Genomic DNA, 25,681 nt, shown 5'->3' on the forward strand with positions numbered 1-25,681 from the left:
CCGCAAAAGCCGTTTAAAACCAAAAACTGACATTTAAAGAGACAGTATACCTATGGCATGTCTTGGGTGAAAACAGCTCAGACACTGCAAACAGCAGGCATGGAGGAAGTTATTAAAGCACTGGTGCAAGCCACTGTGACCCAGCAGCAAGCCTCAGTAGAGGCAAACCGTCGCCATGAGGAAGCAATGGCTCAGCAGCAGCAAGCCCTGGCACAGGCTGTAAAGGCACAACAGGAAAGCACACGGTTGCTAGCTGCTCAGTTTACTGCCCAGCAGGAGTCCACTCAAGCACAGGTGGCTGCCTTGCAGGAGGCAGTACAGCGTTTGGCTCAGGGACGAGAGCAAGCAGTCATTGCCGATGGCAACCCAGTATCTGTGAGAGCCAGTCATTACTTGCAAAAACTGACCCCCAGTGATGATGTGGAGGCTTTTCTCACAACTTTTGAGAGGATAGCGGAGAGAGAGGGGTGGCCCCGTGACCAATGGGCTGGCATTATCTCCCCTTTCCTTACTGGTGACCCGCAAAAAGCCTACTTTGACCTTCCAACTGAGCACATCAGCGACTATGAGCGTCTGAAGGCAGAGATCTTGGCCCGCCTGGGGGTGACCACAGCTGTCCGGGCTCAGAGGGTGCACCGCTGGAGGTACAAACCTAATCGGCCACCCAGGTCCCAGATGCACGAACTGGTACAGCTGGTGAAAAAATGGCTGCAACCAGAGAAGCTGACAGGCCCGCAAATGGTGGAACGGGTAGTGATGGACTGGTACCTGCGGTCCCTACCAGATGACCTACAGCGCTGGGTAAGCCATGGTGACCCTGCAACCGCTGACCAGCTGGTAGAGTTGGTCGAAAGATACACTGTGGTGGAAGACCTGCTCGGGCCTGCCAAGCATCGGGAACCCACACATAGGGCAACCAGGCCAGCCACAGCACCTAGGAGAGAAGCTCCGCCAGACGTTGTCACCCACAAACCGGTATCTTCTTCAGCAGAACCACGGAGGTTGGTTCCTGTCCCAAGGATGGGAGACATACAGTGCTGGCGATGTCGGTCCTGGGGGCATACCCGGGCACAATGCCCACTTCAGGAGGAGCCTATGGAGTGTGGGACTGTTCGGAGAAGCTCTTTTTATGTGCAAAGAGCATGTGCCACCCATCTTGATATAGCGACCGGACAGTTTGAATGTGAACTATGGGTGAACCACCTTCCTGCCAAGGCTCTGCTGGACTCTGGTAGCATGGTAACGCTGGTACATACCAGGGTGATCGGAAGACTCGGCCCAGTAAGTAAGACTCTACGGGTAGTATGTATCCATGGGGACACCAGAGAGTACCCCCTGGTGCCAGTGACTGTTGCCTATGGTGGTACCTCTGTGACACAAGAAGTCGGGGTGGTAAGAAATTTGATACATGATGTCATAGTGGGGCGGGACTGCCCACTGTTTTTTGAACTATGGAACCAGGTACAGTGTGAACAGCCTGGACAACCAAGGGGACTGGGGACCCTCGGCCTCGAAGGAACAGAGTCTGAGGGGTCCGGGCCTGAAATCCCCACAACACAACCCCCTGATGGGGAGGTACCTGTCACTAACAATGACATTGCAGAAAATGTTAAAGTGGACGATATTGTTTCTGTTTCAGGTCGCAAGACCGAGCTGACCTCTGAGGGGGGGGAAGTCTCCCCGTTACAGGTTATGCTGGGAGAGGATGATGAGGAACTCTCCCCACCACAGTCCCAGGTTGAGGAGAGTGAAGGGGAAACCTCCTCAAGGCCAGTGCATCCAGACCTGGACGTATCCAGGGGTGCGTTTGGCACCGCTCAATTGCAGGATCTTACCTTGGTCAATGCTAGAGAGCAGGTTTCTGTTATTGATGGGATCCCACAAATACCAGGTGCAGACCAGAGGTTTCCTCATTTTGCATTGAAAGATAACTTGGTTTATCGAGTTGGCTGAAAGCCGAGGGGAAACTGTCGAGCAGTTGCTGGTTCCCCAGCCTTATAGGCGGATGCTTCTCGATCTAGCCCACAATGATGCACTGGGAGGACACCTGGGGGCAGAAAAAACAGAGGCCAGGGTAACTGACCGGTTTTACTGGCCAGGGGTAAAGGCCGAGGTTAAAAAGTATTGTGCGTCCTGTCCGACTTGCCAGTTAACTGCCCCGGTGTCCCATTACAGAAACCCCCTGGTACCCTTGCCAATTATCGAGGTACCATTTGAACGAATTGCAATGGATCTCGTAGGACCCCTGGTGAAGTCAGCAAGGGGGTACCAATATATACTAGTCATCCTAGACTATGCCACTAGATATCCAGAAGCAGTCCCTTTAAGGAAAACTTCCTCTAAGGCCATTGCCAGGGAACTGTTTCAAATGTTTTCCCGAACGGGGTTCCCCAAAGAAATATTGACGGACCAGGGCACCCCTTTTATGTCCAAAGTGATGGCGGACTTGTGCAAACTGTTCCAGATTAAGCAGTTGCGGACGTCCGTCTATCACCCGCAGACTGATGGCCTAGTCGAGAGGTTCAATAAAACTTTAAAATGCATGTTAAAAAGAGTGGTCCAGAAAGATGGGAAGGATTGGGATATGTTACTCCCTGCCCTGTTTGCCATCCGGGAGGTTCCACAAGCATCAACGGGTTTCTCACCGTTTGAGTTAGTGTATGGGCGAAGGCCCCGGGGGTTGCTAGATCTAGTAAAGGAGACATGGGAAAGTGAGTCTTCCCCACACAAAACTGTGGTAGAGCATATCTCCCAAATGCGAGAGAGAGTGGCTAAGGTAATGCCGTTGGTGAGGGAGCATCTGCAGAAGGCTCAAGATGCCCAAAGAAGGGTGTACAACCGGTCGGCTAAAATCAGACAATTTCAAATAGGAGACCGGGTGGCCGTCCTAATACCAACGGTGGAGAGCAAGTTCTTGGCCAAGTGGCAAGGTCCGTTTGAGATAGTGGAAAAAATGGGGGAAGTGAACTACAAGGTACACCAGCCTGGGAGAAGAAAGCCATACCAGATCTACCACATAAATTTGTTGAAACCCTGGAGAGATAGAGAACAGGTGTCTGCAGTTATAGGTGTCCAGTCAGGGGACCCTGCAGGGATTGACCTAGTGCAGGTTGCTGCTACCCTGTCTAGGCCCCAGACCCAACAGGCAAAAGAATTTCTGCAAAGAAATAGGGACATGTTTTCAGGGTTACCTGGTCTCACCAATGTCATCGAGCATGACATTGTAACCGAGCCCAATGAAAAAATCCGGTTAAAGCCGTATCGTATCCCAGAAGCTCATAGGGTGGCAGTGTCTGAGGAGGTAAAAAGAATGCTTGAGCTTGATGTCATTGAAGAGTCGCAGAGCGAGTGGTCGAGTCCAATTGTGTTGGTGCCTAAACCCAACGGCACTCTTCGCTTCTGCAATGACTTCAGAAAGCTTAATGAAATCTCCAAGTTCGATGCATATCCTATGCCCCGGATAGACGAGTTAATTGAGAGGTTGGGTCCAGCCAGGTATATCGCCACGCTTGACCTCACAAAAGGGTACTGGCAGATTCCCCTAACCAAGGAGGCCAGGGAGAAAACAGCCTTCTCCACCCCGGAAGGCCACTTCCAGTACAAAAGGATGCCATTTGGTCTGCACTCTGCCCCTGCCACATTCCAACGGGCCATGGATAAAACTTTACGTCCACATCAAAGATATGCTTCCGTCTACCTGGATGACATAGTCGTCTTCAGCACTGATTGGGAGTCCCATCTTCCCCGGGTTCAGGCAGTCGTAGACTCCTTGAGAAGAGCAGGGTTCACCATCAATCCAGAGAAATGTGCAATCGGGATGGAGGAAGCCAAGTACCTAGGGTACATTGTGGGTAGAGGGCTGGTTAAACCCCAAATGAATAAGGTAGAAGCCATACAGGGCTGGCCCCGTCCCCTAACCAAAAAGCAGGTCAGAGCATTTTTGGGCATAGTTGGCTACTACCGGAGGTTTGTCCCCAACTTTGCCACCATTGCTGCACCATTGACTGACTTGACCAAAGGTAGAAAGTCAGTGATGATAAAGTGGAGCGCGAATGCCGAAGAAGCTTTTCAGAAGCTTAAGGCGGCATTATGCCAACATCCGGTGCTCGTAGCTCCCGATTTCTCCAAGGATTTTGTAGTGCAGACAGATGCTTCAAGTGAAGGATTAGGAGCGGTCCTCTCTCAAGTGGTCAATGGGGAAGAACACCCCGTGGTTTTTCTGAGTAGGAAGCTAACGACAGCAGAGAGAAACTACGCTGTGGTGGAGCGGGAGTGTCTTGCCATCAAGTGGGCTTTGGACTCCCTACGGTATTTTCTCCTAGGTAGGAGGTTTCGCCTGGTGTCAGACCATGCCCCATTGACCTGGATGAGACAGAACAAGTACACCAATGCCAGGGTGACAAGGTGGTTCCTTTCTCTCCAGGAGTTCAATTTTGTGGTAGAACACAGACCCGGGAGACAGCATCAGAATGCCGATGCCCTCTCCCGAGTCCACTGTATGCTGTCGTGTGGTGCCTCCAACACCTCCGCGTTGAGGCAGAGGGGGGGGATATGTACAGGACGCCAAGGTTGGGTCCTGGACAATCGCTATATATCTCCTGTGTTTGGGTTGTGGTCTCTTTAAGGGAAGTTGGGAAATGTTCAGGGGGTCACCCAAGACGGGTGAGAAATTCCTGGAAATAGCTAAAATCAGGAGGACTGAATCGCAGTGCTCTCTGTGTTGAATAGAGCGATATTTGGGACCCGGAATTTGGGGGGCTCTGTAGTGATATTCGGGTGGGAAAGAGCCCCCACCCCTGACCATAAGGGATTCCAGCACATACAGGGTTAAGACCCATGAGAAGCAGTCCTTAAGAGACAGGAAGCAGCAATAGGTGAGTGTGGGGGAGGAGTAGTTTGGTGGTTGCACCTGTCTGAAGGAGCTGCAAGTTTGCTGGAAGCTGCTGAGAGGTCTATTAAGGACTGTTTCAAACCTTGGGGTGAAGACCCATCCACAAAACCGTATGTGCCTTTTTTCTTGCTTTATTCCTTTGTGCTGAAGAAAAGCGGACTTTATTTTGTGTTTGATTTATGCACTGCTGGAAGCCTGTTTAAGTTTGCTGAAATAAAGCCTTTTTGTTTATGTTTTAAACGGTTGTGCACTCAATCCGGTGGAGCTAGAACCCCCAAACTTTACAATATATATATATATATATATATATATATATATATATATATATATATATATATATATATATATATATATATATATACATATACATACACACACACACACACATTATATATATATATATATATATATATATTTATGTATAGATATATATTTTTTTGTGATATATATATATATATATATATATATATATATATATATATATATAGACATACATAGATATGTGCAAAAAAAAAAATAAAAAATAAAAAAAAATTTATTAGCGCCGGAATAGCGCCGTTTTACCGCGAATTTGCGGCGGTATTTGCCGCAAATTCAATAAAACTCCCACTAACGTTTTCAAAAACGTTATTTTCAGCCTAGTTTTTGGTTTGGAGCATGCTCACATGGGCTATCTGCCAGAAATTGACTCTGGAGCTATTTTTGCATTTTACACTTTTATTAATATCTTTTTTCTACTTAACATTTTCACACAGTTTAAAAGCAGTTTAGCTCAAAATCATATAACACATCTTTCCCACACATTTTTTATTTTTTTCCTGCCATATTTTGTGATTTTGAAAAAATTAGTCCACCTTTTAGCTGGACTGTTTTTAAGTCCAGTCCTGACATTAGTTGATCTTAATGAATCTCACAGTTGGCGTTATTTTCCGCCCGCCGTTCTTTGAATACCAATTTCAGACTTAAAAATTCGCCGGTTCGCAAAATCCCGCCGAAACGCCATTTCTCCGTACTATGAATCAGGCCCAAAGTCTTCTACAGGTCTCCTTCCTTGTTTTAAGGCCCTCAACTGAATATCAGCAGTACTCTGCCTATTGGGGTCATCGTATAAACTAGCGAGTTCCGCTAGGAATAAGGAATAGGTGTTGAGAATCTGATCATTACTCTCAAAGAGAGAGTCTGCCCAGGCCCGTGGATCACCCGTCGGGTATGAAATAACGGTACAGACTTTTATTTGATCAGTGGGGTATGTACGAGGTTTTAACAAAAAAAGCAATTGACATGCGTTTTTGAAATTCACGAAATTTTTTCCGATCACCTGTAAACACTAGAGGAGGGTTTATTTTAGGTTCAGGAGGCTGAATAGCAGTAAGCCGTGAGAGCTGGGTTACCTGCTGTGTCAGAGTCTGATTCTTTTCTTGTACGTCAGTCAGAGCAAGTATTAACGCTTTTACTTGTTGTGTTAATTGTGTCACTTGAGTGGGTAATTCTGCTGAATCCATTTTTAAGGTTCGTTCAATCTGTAACGCTCCTGCGTTTTTATTATAGGCTGGATTTGCAGCTGCAAAATCTCCACGCAGTAGTCATATAGAGATGTGTTGAATACCAGATCCAACTCTCCAGGACTCATCACCGTGGGCCTGTCAGCTTCAACATACAGATATATACACACTCAATGAGATGTTCCTGGAGTGATAGGATGTATATGATAGTATGAAGGTGATGTGCTGAAGGGACAGGTGTGAACAGTGACAAGGATGGTAATCACTTGATAGGTTTTGTATAGGAGAGTTCAAGATGGTATTTAGGAATGCAGATAGGTTAGTATCGAGTATGCTAACAGGTGGTGAGGACAGCAGATGACAAATACAGGATAGACTAACCCAGTGCAAGGATAGATAGTAGTAGACAGGAGAGCTAGCAATCTATGCAGCAGTGCAGATGATAGATGGTAGTAGGCTGAAGAGCTAGCAATCTATGTAACAGTGCAGATGATAGGATAGTATAGATAGGTAGTAACAGTCCTTAATGTGCATAGGTAGATAGTGCGATAAGGTTATGGAGGGTTCCCCTGCGGGGTACTTATCACTTGTAATGTTAGTAGTTTAGAGAGGTCCAGTAGATGAGGAATGATCCGCTAGCGAGATACAGGGATCAGTTGCGAGGTTCCGGTCTGCTCCAGGTAATGGCTGGAGGTTCCGATCGAGAGACAGGCTTGAAAGCATGTGGGTAACAAGGCAGGTTGAACGAACAATGTGATTGAGACCGCCTGCGGTTGAAATAGCCGCTCTGCGGCGCTCAGCAGTGACATCATCGTTCTTAAAGGTATATGCGTACCACCTGAAGAGAAAGGTGGGACGCATTACAGAGGAAAGTGGTGATTAAGGGTACCGGAGGTACCAGAATCTTACAGGGAGAGGGCATCCGCATTGTTTTGGAGCTTGCCCGGCCTATGCTCTACTGTAAATTTGAACAGCTGTAGAGCCAGGAACCATCTTGTCACGCGGCCATTTTTCTCCCTGTTGTCACACATCCACTTTAGGGGAGCATGGTCAGTGACCAACTTAAACGACCTCCCCAACAAGTAATACTTCAGGGAGTCCAAAGCCCACTTAACAGCAAGACATTCCTTCTCAACAATAGCATAGTTTTTTTTCATGCTTGTTTAGCTTTCGGCTCAGGTATACAACCGGGTGCTCCTCACCACCTCTGTTCTGGGATAGTACAGCACCTAGGCCCACCTCGGAGGCGTCAGTCTGTACCACAAACTCCTTTGTGAAGTCCGGAGTCACCAGCACCGGCAGTCCACAAAGGGCCTGCTTTAACCTCTGAAAACGCCTCCTCCGCTTCAGGATTCCATTTGACCATGACCGACCCTCTACCCTTCGTTAGGTCAGTCAGAGGAGCGGCAATGGTGGCAAAGTTAGGTATAAACCGCCGGTAATACCCCGTAATGCCTAGGAAGGCCCGAACTTGTTTTTTGTTTACTGGTTGGGGCCACTTTTGAATTGCCTCAATCTTATTGGTCTGAGGCTTGACCAGTCCCCGACCAATAACATACCCAAGGTATTTGGCCTCCTGTTGGCCACTGTTGAGTTTCCTAAAATCGTTACAAACCCTGATAGTGCCATCAGGTTTTGGGACCAATACTATGGGGCTCGACCACTCACTGTGGGACTCTTCTATTACATCCAACTCTAACATATTTTTTATTTCCTTTGCGACTGCCTCTCGCCTGGCCTCTGGGATTCTATATGGCTTTAAATTTACGCGAACCCCTGGTTCTGTCACTATATCATGCTGGATCACATTGGTCAGTCCAGGTAAGGGGGAGAAAAAGTCTCTATTTTTGTACACAAACCCCCTAACATCATTTTGTTGTGCCACCGACAGGGAATTTGTTATGGGGACGTCAGGTGTCACCGGCACCCGGTCTGCTGGGGCCGGAGATGCAGCCAATAAAGTCTCTCTGTCCTTCCAGGGCTTTAAGAGATTCACATGATAAATTTGTTGTGGTTTCCTTTTCCCTGGTTGGTAGACTTTATAGTTGACCTCTCCTATCCTCTCGATAATTTCAAAGGGACCCTGCCACTTGGCTAGAAACGTACTTTCAACCGTGGGAACCAGTACCAACACTCTGTCCCCGGGGCTGAAAGTACGGACTCTGGCACCCCGATCATAGACCCTCCTCTGGGCCTCCTGCGCTCGCTCCATATGTTCTCGTACCAGTGGCAGGACAGCAGCGATTCTATCTTGCATCAGGGAGATATGCTCTATGACGCTTCTATATGGGGTGGCCTCACCTTCCCATGTTTCTTTGGCAACATCCAGCAGCCCCCTGGGATGTCTACCATACAAGAGCTCAAAGGGAGAATAGCCTGTGGATGCTTGCGGAACCTCTCGTATGGAAAGCATAAGATATGGGAGCAAAAAATCCCAATTTCTCCCATCTTTGTCAACCACCTTTTTTAGCATACTTTTCAAGGTTTTATTAAATCTTTCAACCAAACCATCCGTTTGGGAGTGGTAGACAGAGGTACGGAGATGGGAGATTTTATATAATCTACACAGTTCCTTGGTAACCCTGGACATAAATGGGGTGCCTTGACCGGTTAAGATCTCTTTTGGGATTCCCACTCGACTAAACACCTGGACTAACTCCTTGGCGATAGCCTTAGCGGAAGTGTTACGCAAGGGTACGGCCTCAGGATAGCGTGTTGCATAGTCTAGGATTACCAGAATATGCTAGTGACCCCGGGCAGACTTCACTACCGGCCCCACCAGGTCCATGCCGATCCTCTCAAAAGGAACCTCGATGATTGGTAGAGGGACCAGGGGACTGCGAAAATGGGGCGATGGTGCCGACATTTGGCACTCAGGGCATGATTCACAGTACCCCCTGACATCTGCATGCAACCCGGGCCAGAAAAATCTCTGGGTGATTCTCTCCCTGGTCTTTTTGATACCGAGATGTCCCCCCATTACATGACCATGGGCCAGGTCTAGGACCAACCTGCGGAAGGGTTTGGGAACCAGCAGCTGTTCAACCTCATCCTCTCCCCGTTTTATCACCTGATACAGTAAATTGTTTTTAATGGCCATGTAGGGAAAAGACACCGCCCAGTGAGGATCTACTGGTTCCCCATCCAACATCTTAGCGTTTTCTCTGGCTCTAAGGAGGGTGACATCTCGTAATTGCTCGGTACAGAAATCCTCTCTCCTGACTTCTAAGTTGGGTACCACATTCTGGCTACTCTCATTGTCAGGTCCAGAAATGTCCTCCTGTTCATTACCCTCTGGCTGGGAGCTAGCTTCCAGGTCCTCCGGCTCCCCAGCCATTACAGGGAAAGGAAGAGGATCTCCAGCTCCCTCGATTCCCCCAACAGGGTTTCCTTCCCTTTGGCAAAAAGGGTCTGGTGAGAGTTCCTGTGCTTCCGGAGCAGGGGGAGCTCTCTCCACCAGCCTCCCCTTGTTCTCCCACAACCTCCAAAAATGGGGGAAATCCCTCCCCACTAAAGCTTCATGAAGTAGCGAAGGCACCACCCCCACTGAATGGGTCACGCTGCCCCAAGGGGTATCAACCTCAAACACTGCTGTCTGGTAGTCCCGAGTGTCCCCATGGATGCAAATGACCCCAATAGTGCTGGGGTGTAATTTTGTGGGATTTACACAATCGCTTCTGACTAGGGTCACTACACTTCCCGAGTCTAGCAGGGCTGTGAGCGGCTTTCCATCCACTGCAATAACACACATTTGCTTTTCAATGCGACTCTGACATGAAGCAGTATATGCGACCTGTGCAAACAAAGATATGCGTCTTTTCCTATAAGCAAAATCGCATTGCATAGGTTCATCATTTATAGGACAGTTTGCAGCAATATGCCCAAATGCATGGCAGCGGAAACACTGTATGTGCTCTATCCCCAGTCCTCTTAGTGGTCTCAAAGACCTTCCTGGCTTCTTTGGCCAGTCTCCAGGCCTAGGACCAACAGTCTCATTAGCGGTAACAACAGTCTTATCTAGTTTCCCCATGCACTTTAACCCTGGAACAGTCTTACCAGAACCGCTGGGCGATCTTGCACCCCTAGACACACTGAAGTGGGGCGTAGACGGGTTCACCAAGTCCTCCGTAGCACTATACCTCTCCACTAGGTCCACCAATTCGGTTGCAGTTTTGGGGTCCCCCTGTCCGACCCACTTCCTCAGAGCAGCAGGGAGCGCGCGCAGGTACTGGTCCATTACCACACGCTCCACGATCTGGGGGCCCGTCAAGGTCTCTGGTTGCAACCACTTTTTGGTGAGGTGGACCAGGTCAAACATTTGAGAACGGGGTGGCTTGCTGCTGGAATAGGTCCACTGATGCACGCGCTGGGCCCGGACTGCCATGGTGACACCCAAGCGCGCGAGTATCTCCACTTTCAGAGTCTCATAGTCCTGGGCCTTATCTGGGTCCAGGTCAAAATACGCTTTTTGCGATTCTCCTGTCAGAAATGGGGCTAACAGACCCGCCCACTGTTCGTTTGGCCAACTGTAACGCTCTGGGGTTTGACTTAGTGAACTGGATTTGCAGCTGCAGAATTTCCACTCAGTAGTCTTGTAGAGATGTGTTGAATCACCTTATCCAACTCTCCTGACTCATCATAGTGGCTCAGCCCGCTTCAGTATGCACATACACAAACACTCAGATAAGAGGTTGCTGGAGTGATAGATATCTATGCAATAATATTGAGGTGATATACTGAAGGAATAGGCTTGAGTAGTGATAGCAATTAATGATAGGCACTCAGGTAGTAATGTTGCAGGAGCGATAGCAGATGGTGATAGATAGTATGCAGGAGGGTTAGCAATCATGTACAAGTAACAGGTGGTAGGGGATAGCAGATGAAGTGTACAGGAGATGCTAAGTTAATGCAAGGTTATAAGTTACAGGTGGTAGTAGGCTCAAGAGCTAGCAATCTAGGTAACGATGCAGGTGATAGATATTGTAGTGCATATATCCTAGAGTTTAGCAACAGTTCTTAATATGCAAGAATAGATAGCGTGTGACTTGATAGGAAGGGATCCCCTGCGGGGTACTTATCACTAGCTGGTAAGCGAGGTAAAGGATCAGGTAGCGAGGTAAAGGATCAGGTAGCGAGGCTCCGGTCAATCCAGGTATAGGAAGATAGCTGGAGGATTCGGCAGCGTCAGACAGGGATGCATAACGAGCGGTTGCACGAACACCTTGTGAGTGCACAGCGTCGGTTGAAATAGCCGCTCAGAGCGGCGCCTAGTGATGACGTCATCAGATGTTAAAGAGACATGCAGCTATATACGTTCCACCTACCTGAATGGTGGAACGCAATGCGGAAGTAAGAGGCTAGAAAGGTACTGAAAGTACCAGGATCTTACAGTACCCCCCCCATAAGGCCGGCTCCAGAAGGCCTATAGCACTGGTCTCTCAGGGTATTTAGAGTGGAACCTTTTTATAAGCCTGGATGCGTGAACGTCAGAAGCATCCAACCAGGTGTCATCTTGGGGTCCATAGTTTTTCCATCTGATGAGATATTGGAGTTTTCCTCTGTGGATACGAGAATCCAAAATCTCCCTAATCTCAAATTCTTCTCCCCCTTCAACTTGTACTGGAGGTGGAGGCAAGATGGTAGGTCTAATTCCTTGGTTGGGTATATGTGGCTTTAGTAGAGATACGTGGAAAATGGGGTGTATCTTAAGATCTGCCGGTAAAGAAAGTCGAACTGCAGCTGTCCCAATGAGTTTCTCGATTGGGAAAGGTCCCAAAAACAGAGGTCCAAGCTTTTTACTGGGGATTTTCAACCTCCAAGTTTTTTGTAGATAGCCAAACAAGATCCCCAATAGTATATTGAGGAGAAGGTCTTCTACGAAGGTCGTAGTACCTTTTTTGTTGGCTATGAGCATGTGAGATGGTGGTGTTAAGTAAACCCAGAGAGTCTTTTATTTGGGTGAGATAGTCAGAGGCTACTGGATTACTTGATGGTAGGATGCGTGGTGGAAGAAGTGTGGGATGAAACCCATAGTTTAGGTAGAACGGACTTTGCTTAGTAGTACTGTGGGTTGCATTATTATAAGCAAATTCCGCCAAAGGGAGGAGGTCCACCCAATCATCCTGTAGGTATGAGGTGTAGCAACGCAAATATTGTTCAATACACTGGTTGACTCTTTCAGTTTGTCCATTGGTCTGTGGGTGATAAGGGGAAGTAAGTTTTCGCTCAATACGTAGTATATGACATAGAGCTTGCCAAAACTTAGAGATGAACTGTGAACCCCGGTCAGATAGAAGAGTCTTTGGAATTCCATGTAGTTTGAACACATGTTTCACTAGTAATTCCGCTGTTTCCTTAGATGAAGGTAGTCTGCGAATAGGAATGAAATGTGCCATCTTTGTCAGATGGTCCACTGACACTAGGATGGTAGTAAATCCTTTGGAAGGTGGTAATTCTACTATGAAGTCTAGAGACACAACTTCCCATGGAACTTTGGGTATTGGTAGACTGCAAAGTAGACCAGATGGTTTTGTAGTGTCAATTTTGGACCTTGCACAGATGTCACATGAGGAAACAAATTTCTGTACAGACGTCTTCATTCCAGGCCACCAAAATTGCCTGGTGAGCAAATTAAATGTCTTAGTCATACCCATATGTCCTGCCATAGGTACGTCATGTGATAGTTCCAAGATTTTAGAACGCATACCAGGAGGTATGTAGAGTTTGTTGTCAAAGTAGAGGAAGCCTTCTGCATCAGCACTTAGTTGTGGTGGTGGTGGTGAATCCAGTCCTAGACTGTGCAGAATCTCTTCCTTTAAGGAACGAACAACACCAATAATACGGTCATGGGGTATTATAGGAAGTGAAGGGATTTCAGCACAGTTATCTTCGGTTAACCGTGATAACGCATCCGCCTTCTTGTTCTTATCTGCAGGTGTGTAGGTCACTAAGAAATTGAATCTTAGGAAGAATGACCAACGTACCTGCCGATGGGAAAGGGTCTTGTTGGTCTGAAGGTATTGGAGATTCTTATGATCTGTATATATATGAGTATTGGCAACCGGGTACCTTCAAGTAAATGTCGCCAATTTTCAAGTGCCAGTTTTATGGCAAGCAACTCTTTTTCACCCACTGGGTAGTTCACCTCTGGGCTACTTAGTGCTTTAGAGAAGAAAGCAACTGGGTGGAGTGGTGAAGTATTCGTTGGTCGTTGGGAAAGAACTGCTCCTACAGCCATATTTGACGCATCCACCTCTAGGATGTATTGGAGGGATGGGTCTGGATGGCGTAGTATGGGAGCAGAAGTGAAGCTTGATTTTAACAAGCGGAAAGCTTTATTTGCTTCTTCAGACCATTTGTATGTTTTTTTCACACTTGTAAGTTGTGTGAGCGGTCTTACAATAGAAGAGAAGTTCTTGATGAACTTCCTATAAAAGTTTGAGAACCCAAGGAATCGTTGTAATGCCTTATGAGTTGTTGGTACAGGCCAATCCAGAATACACGATATCTTGCTCATATCCATCTTGATGCCATTCTTTGATATGATGTATCCTAGGAATAATACTTCTTCCTTATGAAATAGGCATTTCTTCAGCTTTACATATAAATTGTGTGCGAGTAATCTGGACAACACAAGTCTTACATGTCTTACATGTTCAGGCAAGGATTGAGAGTAAATGAGTATATCATCCAGATATACTACAACACAAACATCGAGTAGGTCTCTGAAGATGTCATTTATAAACCGCTGGAATGCTGCGGGAGCATTACACAATCCAAAGGGCATCACTAGATATTCGAATAGTCCGTATCTAGTTCTGAATGCCGTCTTCCACTCATCCCCATTACGGATACGGATGAGATTGTATGCCCCTTTTAGGTCCAACTTCGAAAAGTAGGTGGCTCCAAGCACTTGTTCAATGAGTTCCGGAATGAGAGGTTAAGGATAGCGATCCTTTATTGTGATAGTATTTAACTGCCTATAGTCAATGATAGGCCTGAGACTTAGATCCTTATTGCGGACAAAGAAAAGTCCTGCAGCTGTGGAAGAAGTAGAGGGTCTAATAAACCCTTTCGCTAAATTCTCATCCAAGTATTCCTTGAGATGAGAAAGTTCATCCTGAGATAGAGGATAAACATGTCCGAAAGGTAGTTTACTGTTAGGGAGTAGATCAATAGAACAATCATAGTCCCTATGGGGAGGCAATACTTGAGCATTTTTCTCAAGGAAGACTTCAGATAGATCCTGATAGCATGGTGGTGGTGTGATTTCATCTGACACCATGGACAGGATTTTTTTATAAGATTGGAGGTTACACGTGGTCTCGCAATAGTGAGAGGGGAAGGTTAGTGTCCGCATTTTCCAATCAATGTTTGGTTGATGTATGTGTAACCAGGGAAGCCCCAAAATAATGGGAAAATGTGGTGAAGGTAATACATCAAAGGAGGTGGTCTCAACATGAGACTCGTTAGTAGTAACAAGAAGTGCCTGTGTCTGATTGGTAATTGGACCAGAAGATAATGGAATACCGTTAATTAAACTAACAGAGAGAGGAATAGGTTTTGAAATAATAGGTATTTTATTCAAAGCAACAAAACTAGTGTCAATGTAGTTCCCACAAGATCCTGTGTCGATCATAGCCTTGGTAGTGATTCTATTTTGGTCCCACTGTAAGATCAAATGAATGAAAAGATAGGGATTAGAAAAAGAAGTCGTTAATACCGCCAGTAATACATGTGAACACTCACCCTCTTTTTTGCGGACAAGGGGACAGATGCTTATCAGATGATCAGCGGAAGCGCAATACATGCAGAGATTTTGAGATTTTCTCCTGGCTCGTTCAACAGACGATAATGGTGGGCGTATGATTCCTACCTCCATAGGAGTAGGGTCAAAGGACGAAAACCGAGAAGGATTGGGTAATGGTACTCCCATTTTCTCAGCCTTCCTTTCTCGTAGACGTCTGTCAATATTGATGCTGAGTTGTATTAAGGCATCCAAAGTGCCAGGTAAATCCGCTCGGGCGAGCTCGTCTTTAACGGCTTCGGATAACCCGAGCCTGAACTGGGTTCGCAGAGATGCATCATTCCACCCTGAATCAAGGGTCCATCTCTTGAACTCTGCTACGAAGTCTTCAACAGGTCTCCTTCCCTGTTTTAAAGCCCTCAATTGGCTGTCAGCAGTACTCTGCCTATTTGGGTCTTCATACAGGCTAGAGAGTTCTGCTAGGAACGCAGCATAGGAGTTGAGAAGAGGGTTATTTTTCTCAAAGAGAGAGTCTGCCCAAGCCCGTTGATCACCTGACATATATGAGATAGTGGTGCAGACTTTAATTTGGTCTGTATTGTAAGTACGAGGTTTTAAATTAAAAAGCAATTGACATGCGTTTTTAAATTCACGAAATTTTTTCCGATCACCTGTAAACACTTGTGGAGGGTTTATTTTGGGCTCACGGGGTTGAGCAGCAGTGAGCTGTGATACACGGGCTATCTGCTGTCTCAAAGTCTGATTTTCTTTTTGCACTTCGGTAAGAGAAACAATTAATGCATCTACCTTTTGTGTTAGGTGCATCACATGAGTGGCTAATTCTGCTGAATCCATTTTTTCTGGTTCGTGCAATCTGTAACGCTCTGGGGTTTGACTTAGTGAACTGGATTTGCAGCTGCAGAATTTCCACTCAGTAGTCTTGTAGAGATGTGTTGAATCACCTTATCCAACTCTCCTGACTCATCATAGTGGCTCAGCCCGCTTCAGTATGCACATACACAAACACTCAGATAAGATGTTGCTGGAGTGATAGATATCTATGCAATAGTATTGAGGTGATATACTGAAGGAATAGGCTTGAGTAGTGATAGCAATTAATGATAGGCACTCAGGTAGTAATGTTGCAGGAGCGATAGCAGATGGTGATAGATAGTATGCAGGAGGGTTAGCAATCATGTACAAGTAACAGGTGGTAGGTGATAGCAGATGAAGTGTACAGGAGATGCTAAGTTAATGCAAGGTTATAAGTTACAGGTGGTAGTAGGCTCAAGAGCTAGCAATCTAGGTAACGATGCAGGTGATAGATATTGTAGTGCATATATCCTAGAGTTTAGCAACAGTTCTTAATATGCAAGAATAGATAGCATGTGACTTGATAGGAAGGGATCCCCTGCGGGGTACTTATCACTAGCTGGTAAGCGAGTTCACTAGCTGGTAAGCGAGTTAAAGGATCAGGTAGCGAGGTAAAGGATCAGGTAGCGAGGCTCCGGTCAATCCAGGTATAGGAAGATAGCTGGAGGATTCGGCAGCGTCAGACAGGGATGTTTAACGAGCGGTTGCACGAACACCTTGTGAGTAGGGTTGAGCGGACACCTAGATGTCCGTGTTCGACGGGTTCGGCCGAACTTTAAAAAAAAAGTCCGGGTCCGTGTCCCGGACTTTTGCCGAACTTTTCCCGGACACCGAACCCCATTGAAGTCAATGGGGACCCGAACTTTAAGGCACTAAAATGGCTCTAAAACACCAATGGAAATGGCTAGAGTGCTGCAAATAGCAGCAAAATGTAGTTAAGAGCATGGCAAGTGCTCTGCAAACAAATGTGGATAGGGAAATAACTTAAAACAACAAAAAAAAAAACTGAAAAATAAAACAATGTTCTTCATTTCTGAAGGACGAGGCCCATATGGAGTAGGAGGGAGGTTGAGGTGGTGGTGGATGTGGCGGTGTCATAGGCGTGCGCACAGGGTGTGCCGGGTGTGCCTGGGCACACCCTAATCACCTAGGGCACATAGCATTATCGCTCTGTTTGCCAGTGAGGAGATGGGAAAGATCTCCCTCGGACCTGCTCTGCTCTATTTCTCTTTGCCAGCAGGGAGAGTAATGTATCGGGGCCATGTACATGTAGGCAAACACATGCATGTGTATTTCAACTTTGGGGTGCACACCCTAATGCAATAGGCTGCGCACACCTATGGGCGGTGTAGGTGGAAGCGGCGGTGGAGGAGGACCAGGGCCGGATTAAGAGCATCATGGTCTTGGTGCTGAGGATTTTGAAGGGCCTTAAGGGCCGTGCCTTGGCATGCACCCAGAGGAGGAAGGGTGCAGCCATGCATGCCTAATTCAACATGGGATGCTGTCTCTGAAGCCCATAAACACATCCATGCATCGGCAACTGTCCCTCCTTGTCTGGCCTTCGCGCTGTGTGGGGAGGTTCTGAGGGTGCTGCCTGGGGAAGCGAGCATAGAAGCCAGACTTCTGTGTTTACAAGTGACAGAAGAGCGGTAACAGTGAATATGGCCAACCCGGGGCCTATATAAAAGGTAGGGGCCTCTATCTGCAGCTCCAATAGCTCCTACGTTAATCTGGCCCTGAGGAGGAGGACGAGGTAGCCAACACTGCTTCTTTTCACAAATTTTAAATGAGGGTACACCCCAAAAGAGTGAGAAAGAGCAAAAATGGAACAATGGCTGGGTAAGGTCGGTATCCATTGCTATTCTGCACAAGGTACGGAAAAGTCCCTTGGGATCCATGCCTGGTTCATTTTAATGAACGTGAGCTTGTCCACATTGTCTCTGGACAGGCGGCTGCGCTTGTCTGTGATAACGCCCCCAGCCGTGCTAAATACCCGTTCAGATAATACACTGGCTGCAGGGCACGCCAGCACCTCCAAGGCGTAAAGGGCAAGCTCAGGCCATGTGCCCAACTTGGAGACCCAGAAGTTGAAGGGGGCAGACCCCTCATTCAGTACGTCTAGGCGTGTGCACACATACTGCTCCACCATGTTGGTAAAATGCTGCCTCCTGCTAAGACGTTCCATCTGAGCTGCTGGTGCTGCTGTTTGTTGTGGCGTGCTGACAAAGCTTTTCCACATTTCGGCCATGCTAACCCTGCCTTCTGAGGTGCTGGCGGTGCCCTGGTTGCGTTGGCGACCTCCTCCTCCTACTCCTCCTCCTCTGCCTTGTGCTTCCACTGTGGCCCCGCTGTCAGATGGGAATGCCAGCAGCATCGCGTCTACCAGCGTGCGCTTGTACTCGCGCATCTTGCGATCGCGCTCCAGTGAGTGAATTAAGGACGGTACGTTGTCCTTGTAACGGGTATCCAGCAGCGTGGCCACCCAGTAATCAGCACAACTTAGAATGTGGGCAACTCGGCGGTCGTTGTGGAGACACTGCAGCATGTAATCGCTCATGTGTGCCAGGCTGCCCAGAGGCAACGAAAGGCTGTCCTCTGTGGGAGGTGTATCGTCCGTGTCCTCTGTATCCCCCCAGCCACGCACCAGTGATGGCCATGAGCTGGCCTGGGTGCCACCCTGCTGTGAACATGGTTCCATCTCCTCCTCCAGCTCCTCCTCCTCCTCATCCTCCAGAACTGTGTCCCTGCTGGACAATTGTGTCCCTGGCGTTTGTGTGTGCAGGAACCCACCCTCGGAGCCCCTTGCGAATGACTGCCCTGAAAGCCTTGGAAATGTTACCTCTTCATCCTCCTCCTCCTCCTCATCCTGTGCCACATCCTCTTCCATCATCGCCCGAATTGTTTTTTCAAGGAGGCATAGAAGTGGGATAGTTAAGCTGAGAACGGCGTCATCGCCACTGGCCATGTTGGTGGAGTACTCAAAACAGCGCAACAAGGCACACAGGTCTCGCATGGAGGCCCAGTTATTGGTGGTGAAGTGGTGCTGTTCCGCAGAGCGACTCACGCGTGCGTGCTGCAGCTGAAACTCCACTATGGCCTGCTGCTGCTCGCACAGTCTTTGCAGCATGTGCAAGGTGGAGTTCCACCTTGTGGGCACGTCACATATGAGGCGGTGAGCGGGAAGGCCAAAGTTACGCTGCAGCGCTGACAGGCGAGCAGCAGCAGGGTGAGAACGCCGAAAGTGCGCACAGACGGCCCGCACTTTCTGCAGCAGCTCTGACATATCGGGGTAGTTTTTAAGGAACCTCTGCACCACCAAATTCAGCACATGCGCCAGGCAAGGGATGTGCGTCAAACCGGCTAGGCCCAGAGCTGCTATGAGATTTCGCCCGTTATCGCACACCACCAGGCCGGGCTTGAGGCTCGCTGGCAGCAACCACTCATTTGTCTGCTGTTCCATGCTCCTCCACAACTCCTGCGCGGTGTGTGGTTTGTCCCCCAAACAGGCAAGTTGTAAAACTGCCTGCTGTCGTTTACCCCTGGCCGTGCTGAAGTTGGTGGTGAAGGTGTTACGCTGTCCGGATGAGGAGGCGGTAGAGGATGAGGAAGCGGAGTAGGAGGAGTTAGGAACAGGAGGCAAACTGAAGCGCCCTGCAATCCTCGGTGGTGGAAGGACATGCGCCAAATTGCTATCCGCCTCAGGCCCATCCGCCTTTACCCAGTGTGCCGTTAGGGAGATATAATGCCCCTGACCGTGCTTACTGGTCCACGTATCGGTAGCTAGGTGGACCTTGGCACAGATGGCGTCGCGCAGTGCACACCTGATTTTTTCCCCCACTCGGTTGTGCAGGGAAGGGATGGCTTGCCTGGAAAAGTAGTGGCGGCTGGGCACAACGTACTGTGGGACAGCCACCGACATAAGCTTTTTAAAACTGTGCGTCTCCACCAGACAGAATGACAGCATTTCAAAGGCCAATAATTGTGAAATGCTGGCATTCAGGGCCAGGGATCGCGGGTGGGTAGGGGGGTACTTCCTCTTCCTCTCAAGTGTTTGGGAGATGGAAAGCTGAACGCTTCCACGGGACATTGTGGAGATGGTTGTTGGTGACCCAGGTGGTGGTGTTGCTGACAGATCGTCTGTTTGCGGGGTGGCAGGTGCCGGTACGACTACAGATGTGGCTGGAGCGGCTGAGACTGCAGCAGAAGAGGAAGCAGGATGAGCCAGAGACGTTTCTTGGTTTTGAAGGTGTCTACTCCACTGCAGCTCGTGCTTTGCACTTAGATGCCTGATCATGCAGGTTGTGCTCAGGTTGAGAAGGTTTATGCCTCGCTTCAAGCTCTGATTGCACAGGGTGCAAACCACTCGTGTCCTGTCATCAGCACATTTTCTAAAGAACTTCCACGCTAGAGAACTCCTTTGAGCTGACTTTGGTGCGCTCGTTCCCTTGCTGCGTTGGGCAGTAGTGGGCGTAGTGTCTAGGGCACGGCTGCTCCGCTTCTGCACCCTGCTCCCTCTTCTGCTGTGCTGGTGGCTCTGTGCGACCACCGCCTCTTCCTCCAAACTACTCAGGTCACCTGCATGACGTTCATTCCATGTGGGGTCGAGGACCTCATCGTCCTCCACATCATCTTCCACCCAGTCTTCACCCCTGCCCTCCTTGTCGGTCTCCACAATGCTGAACGCCGCAGCAGTTGGCACCTGTGTTTCGTCATCATCGGAGACGTGCTGCGATGGTCCTTGCATGTACTCATCTTGAGAAATAAGTGGTTGGGCATTGCTGCACTCAATCTCTTCCACTTCTGGGGCAGGGCTAGGTGGATGGCCCTGGGAAACCCTGCTGACAGAGTCCTCAAAAAGAAGAAGAGACTGCTCTATGGCTTGGGGCTCAGACTGCTTGCCTGATTTGCAAGGGGGTGAGGTGAAAGAGTGTTGGACATCGGCTGCAGGTGCCAACTGTGACCTTTCTGCAGTAGACTGGGTGGGAGACAATGTGAAGGAACTGGAGGCACTGTCAGCAACCCAATCTACTATCGCCTGTACTTCTTCAGGCCTCATCACGTCTAGAGGCGTATGATGCCCTACCAAATACTGCTGCAGGTTCTGTCGCCTACTCACACTTGAGGAAGGTGTTTCACTTGTGCGTGTAGCTGGCACAGATCGACCACGTCCTCTCCTTGCAACAGGAGCTCTACCAGCAGCACCACGACCCAGGCCACGGCCCTTATTTGACGATCTCCTCATATTTCTGTAATTTAAGATCTTGCCCTAGAAAAGTTTTTATTGAATAGCGGAATAGGAAATATGATCCAAAAAAGTGTATGTATCTCGCACGTACACCACCACACTAGGCCCCAATTACTATTGTTTGTACCCCTAAAAGGATGGATGAGGAGTAGGAGGAGGAGTATGGAACAGGCAGCACCCTCAAATCTTCAGAAGTATGAGATGAACCCCAAAAACTTGGAAAGGTGGATCTCACACATACCGACACAGACTATCACGCAGTTTAATTGATCCCCAAAGGTTTTAATTGAATAGCGGAATAGAAAATATGATAAAAAAAAAGTGTATGTATCTCACACGTACACCACCACACTAGGCCCCAATTACTATTGTTTGTACCCCTAAAAGGATGGATGAGGAGTAGGAGGAGGAGTATGGAACAGGCAGCACCCTCAAATCTTCAGAAGTATGAGATGAACCCCAAAAACTTGGAAAGGTGGATCTCACACGTACCGACACAGACTATCACGCAATTTAATTGATCCCCAAAGGTTTTAATTGAATAGCGGAATAGAAAATATGATAAAAAAAAGTGTATGTGTCTCACACGTACACAACCACACTAGGCCCCAATTACTATTGTTTGTACCCCTAAAAGGATGGATGAGGAGTAGGAGGAGTATGGAACAGGCAGCACCCTCAAATCTTCAGAAGTATGAGATTGTGTTCACTGTACCCCACAAAGATTGTGTTCACTGCACCCCACAAAGATTGTGTTCACTGCACCCCACAAAGATTGTGTTCACTGCACCCTAAAAGGATTTTGTTCACTGCACCCCAAAAAGGATGTTGTTCACTGCACCCCAAAAAGGATTTTGTTCACTGCACCCCAAAAAGATTTTGTTCACTGCACCCCAAAAAGATTGTGTTCACTGCACCCTAAAAGGATGTTGTTCACTGCACCCCAAAAAGGATGTTGTTCACTGCACCCCACAAAGATTGTGTTCACTGCACCCCACAAAGATTGTGTTCACTGCACCCCACAAAGATTGTGTTCACTGCACCCCACAAAGGATTTTGTTCACTGCACCCCACAAAGGATTTTGTTCACTGCACCCCAAAAAGATTGTGTTCACTGCACCCCAAAAAGGATTTTGTTCACTGCACCCCACAAAGATTGTGTTCACTGCACCCTAAAAGGATTTTGTTCACTGCACCCCAAAAAGATTGTGTTCACTGCACCCCACAAAGATTGTGTTCACTGCACCCCACAAAGATTGTGTTCACTGTACCCCACAAAGATTGTGTTCACTGCACCCTAAAAGGATGTTGTTCACTGCACCCCACAAAGATTGTGTTCACTGCACCCTAAAAGGATGTTGTTCACTGCACCCCACAAAGATTGTGTTCACTGCACCCCAAAAAGATGGTGTTCACTGCACCCTAAAAGGATTTTGTTCACTGCACCCCAAAAAGATTGTGTTCACTGCACCCCAAAAAGGATGTTGTTCACTGCACCCCAAAAAGGATGTTGTTCACTGCACCCCAAAAAGATTGTGTTCACTGCACCCTAAAAGGATTTTGTTCACTGCACCCCAAAAAGATTGTGTTCACTGCAGCCCAAAAAGATTGTGTTCACTGCAGCCCACACACAGAAAAATGGATGTGGATCACTGACACCTGCCTATCTCCTATCCCACACCACACAGCAATATCGATTGTAGTTTGTAGAACACAGTTTCCCTAAAATTCAGCAGCAGCCTCTCCCTAACAGGATTGAGAAGAGATCGTAGATCGGGACTAAGTGCAGACCCCACACAGCAATATCGATTGTAGTTTGTAGAACACAGTTTCCCTAAAATTCAGCAGCAGCCTCTCCCTAACAGGATTGAGAAGAGATCGTAGATCAGGATTAAGTGCAGACCCCACCCCACACAGCAATATCGATTGTAGTTTGTAGAACACACTGACCCTATAATTCAGCAGACTCTATCCCTAAAATGCCTACAACTCGCCCTGCCTAAACACTCCGACCTGTCCCTCAATTCTATCCGGACACCAATTAGTTTTCCCTGCCTGTCTTTCCCTAATCAGCAGCCAGCACGTATGTGTGCTCTGTCCCTGATCTAAGCAGCAGAATGACGCCGCTGCGGCTGCCTCGAACTTATAAAGACTTGGTCACATGCTTCAGACGGCCAATCACAGCTACTGATACATTTGCAGGCATGGCTGGGATGGCTTAAGGCACACCAGTTAAACGATTGTTGATTGGCTGTTGAAAGCCCGCCATGAAAAGAGCGCCAAAACATGCAAAACCCGGAAATAAAACGACCGAACACGGATTTTTTACCCGAACATACAGTAAAGTGTCCGTGTCCGTGTTCGGGTAACAAAAATCCAATTATTCGGTACGAACCCGAATAATACAGTCCGTGTTCGCTCAACACTACTTGTGAGTGCACAGCGTCGGTTGAAATAGCCGCTCAGAGCGACGCCTAGGGATGACGTCATCAGATGTTAAAGAGACATGCAGCTATATGCGTTCCACCTACCTGAATGTTGGAACGCAATGCGGAAGTAAGAGGCTAGAAAGGTACTGAAAGTACCAGGATCTTACACCAACCTTCACAGACAGCGACTCTCTCAAAAGTCGCCAGGTATGCTTCCACATCATCGGCCGGTGTCATCTTTTGCAGGTGGTACGAGGCACGTACCAATTTTGGTTCAGCTAGTACAGGAGATGCAACTTCTTTCTTTAACTCCAGCAGAGCCTCTGCAAACTGCCGGTTCATCTCCTGCTGGGCTGCCTGTTGTGCTCCCAGTTGTGCTGCAGTAGCCTCCTGTTGTGCTGCCAGTTGTGCTGCAGTAGCCTCCTCTTGTGCTCTAGCGGCCTCTGCGATTTGGCGGTTTGTTTCTCGCTGAGCTGCATTGGCCTGTAGCAGGGCCTTTAGCATTTCCTCCATCTTTAGAAAGTGCCCGCTGAGTCCACCACGTGTGGGAGATTAGCTCACAGGGATCACCTTTCACAGGAACTTAAGGCCAGCACGCAGGTAGTTTCTTTAAAGTCTGGTGGATTGCCAGCTTTATTTCAGCAGAGGTTTGCAAAGATACAAAAACAACAAAACAATAAAATAAATCCTTGCCGTCCGGCGCTAAACTAAACAACGGTTTTCCTCACTATACAGTGTGGGGCTGGTCCCCATCACCCACGAAAACACATAGTAAAGCAAACCTGTTCTTTTGAAAGTCCACACAGAGCTCCTCTCTCAGATTCCCTCCTGAGTCTCAGGCAGGCCAGAGCATTTCTGTGCTCTTTTCCTGTTAATTTAAAGTCCACCTGAGCATGGACTCAGGTAACTCACAATCTCTGGACCGGAACCTAGCCTGTCACAGAGGCTGGAAAAACCCGGGCCGGATTCCGGTTCAGTCTCTCACCACAGAACGTATGCGAGGTGAAATATAGCGATTATCTACTATCTCACCTCGCATACCGTCACAATATATATACATATATATATATATATATATATATATATATATATATATATATATATACATACATACATATATATACACATACACATGCATACATACTTTAACTTATTTATAGTTATTTATTGTATTATAATTTACGATTTTGTGTTTCAAACTTTATCATATCAGAGATGTTATAAAGAAGAACGCACAGTAAAAAAAAAAAAAAACATATGTAAATAGTTGGTTTGGGCTGCTCATCCTTAAGAATTACATGCAAAATAATGGTACCGCTTTCAGCACCTAAAATCGGAAACAATCATACCACCAGGGAGGTTAATAGGTCCACCCACATTTGTTTCCTAGAGAGAACTAGCCTGTTTTTTTCTTCACCTCCTGTCTTCTCTCCCACATTGCCTTTCTTCTCTGTAAAAGTTATTTTCAGCCTGTTCTCTGCCTGTCTGACCTTATCTACTGCTCTGACAGGTTTTGTTTTAGTCTCCTCTAGCTCCCCCAACTGGCTTAAAAGGGTTGTTGCTTCATGAATCTTGCTGTTTAAACCCAGGCCTCCCAGCAAGGACAATAAAGGAGCCCTGAGATTAAATGGTGCAGACTTTATTAGCTTAGAGCGCAGAGCAGACACGAAGGGTTCCACAACTGGACCCATCCATTCTGGAAATGTATTTAATCCAGCTATACAACCCATCTCACGTAACCTGGAAATACCCTCTCCTAATGTTCTCCACGAGTAGGTATTTTCCAGGTCACTAGGATTAGCGTATACTCGGACTATACCATCTCTCACGAGGTCTAAGAGTGAAAAATTCACACTAAACTCTCTGGCTTTTCGCATGGCCTGACGCAATTGTGGATCATGAGTTAACACTCCCAAAGCCACTGCTTCCTTGCCTGACAAAACAACACTGTCTGCCCCTTCATTCCACAAACGTAAAAGCCAACTCAATAGGGGT

At 47.6% G+C, this 25,681-nt stretch overlaps 1 protein-coding gene across 1 annotated transcript in view; it reads right to left on the reverse strand.

Annotated features, from left to right (window-relative positions):
• LOC309560586 (zinc finger protein with KRAB and SCAN domains 4-like) overlaps positions 1-24,028 on the reverse strand; it is a gene marked incomplete at both ends in the record, with an annotated part of 50,778 nt that extends 26,750 nt beyond the window's left edge. Inside the window, 2 exons of the mRNA XM_082264215.1 lie at positions 10,450-10,919; positions 23,856-24,028. Of these exons, the coding sequence (XP_082120341.1) occupies positions 10,450-10,919; positions 23,856-24,028 (643 nt within the window). The remainder of the gene's footprint in view (positions 1-10,449; positions 10,920-23,855) is intronic.
• Between the last annotated feature and the right edge of the window lie 1,653 nt (positions 24,029-25,681).

This window comes from Pelophylax lessonae (assembly GCF_965119305.1).
Source record: "Pelophylax lessonae genome assembly, chromosome: 7".
NCBI lineage: Eukaryota > Metazoa > Chordata > Amphibia > Anura > Ranidae > Pelophylax > Pelophylax lessonae.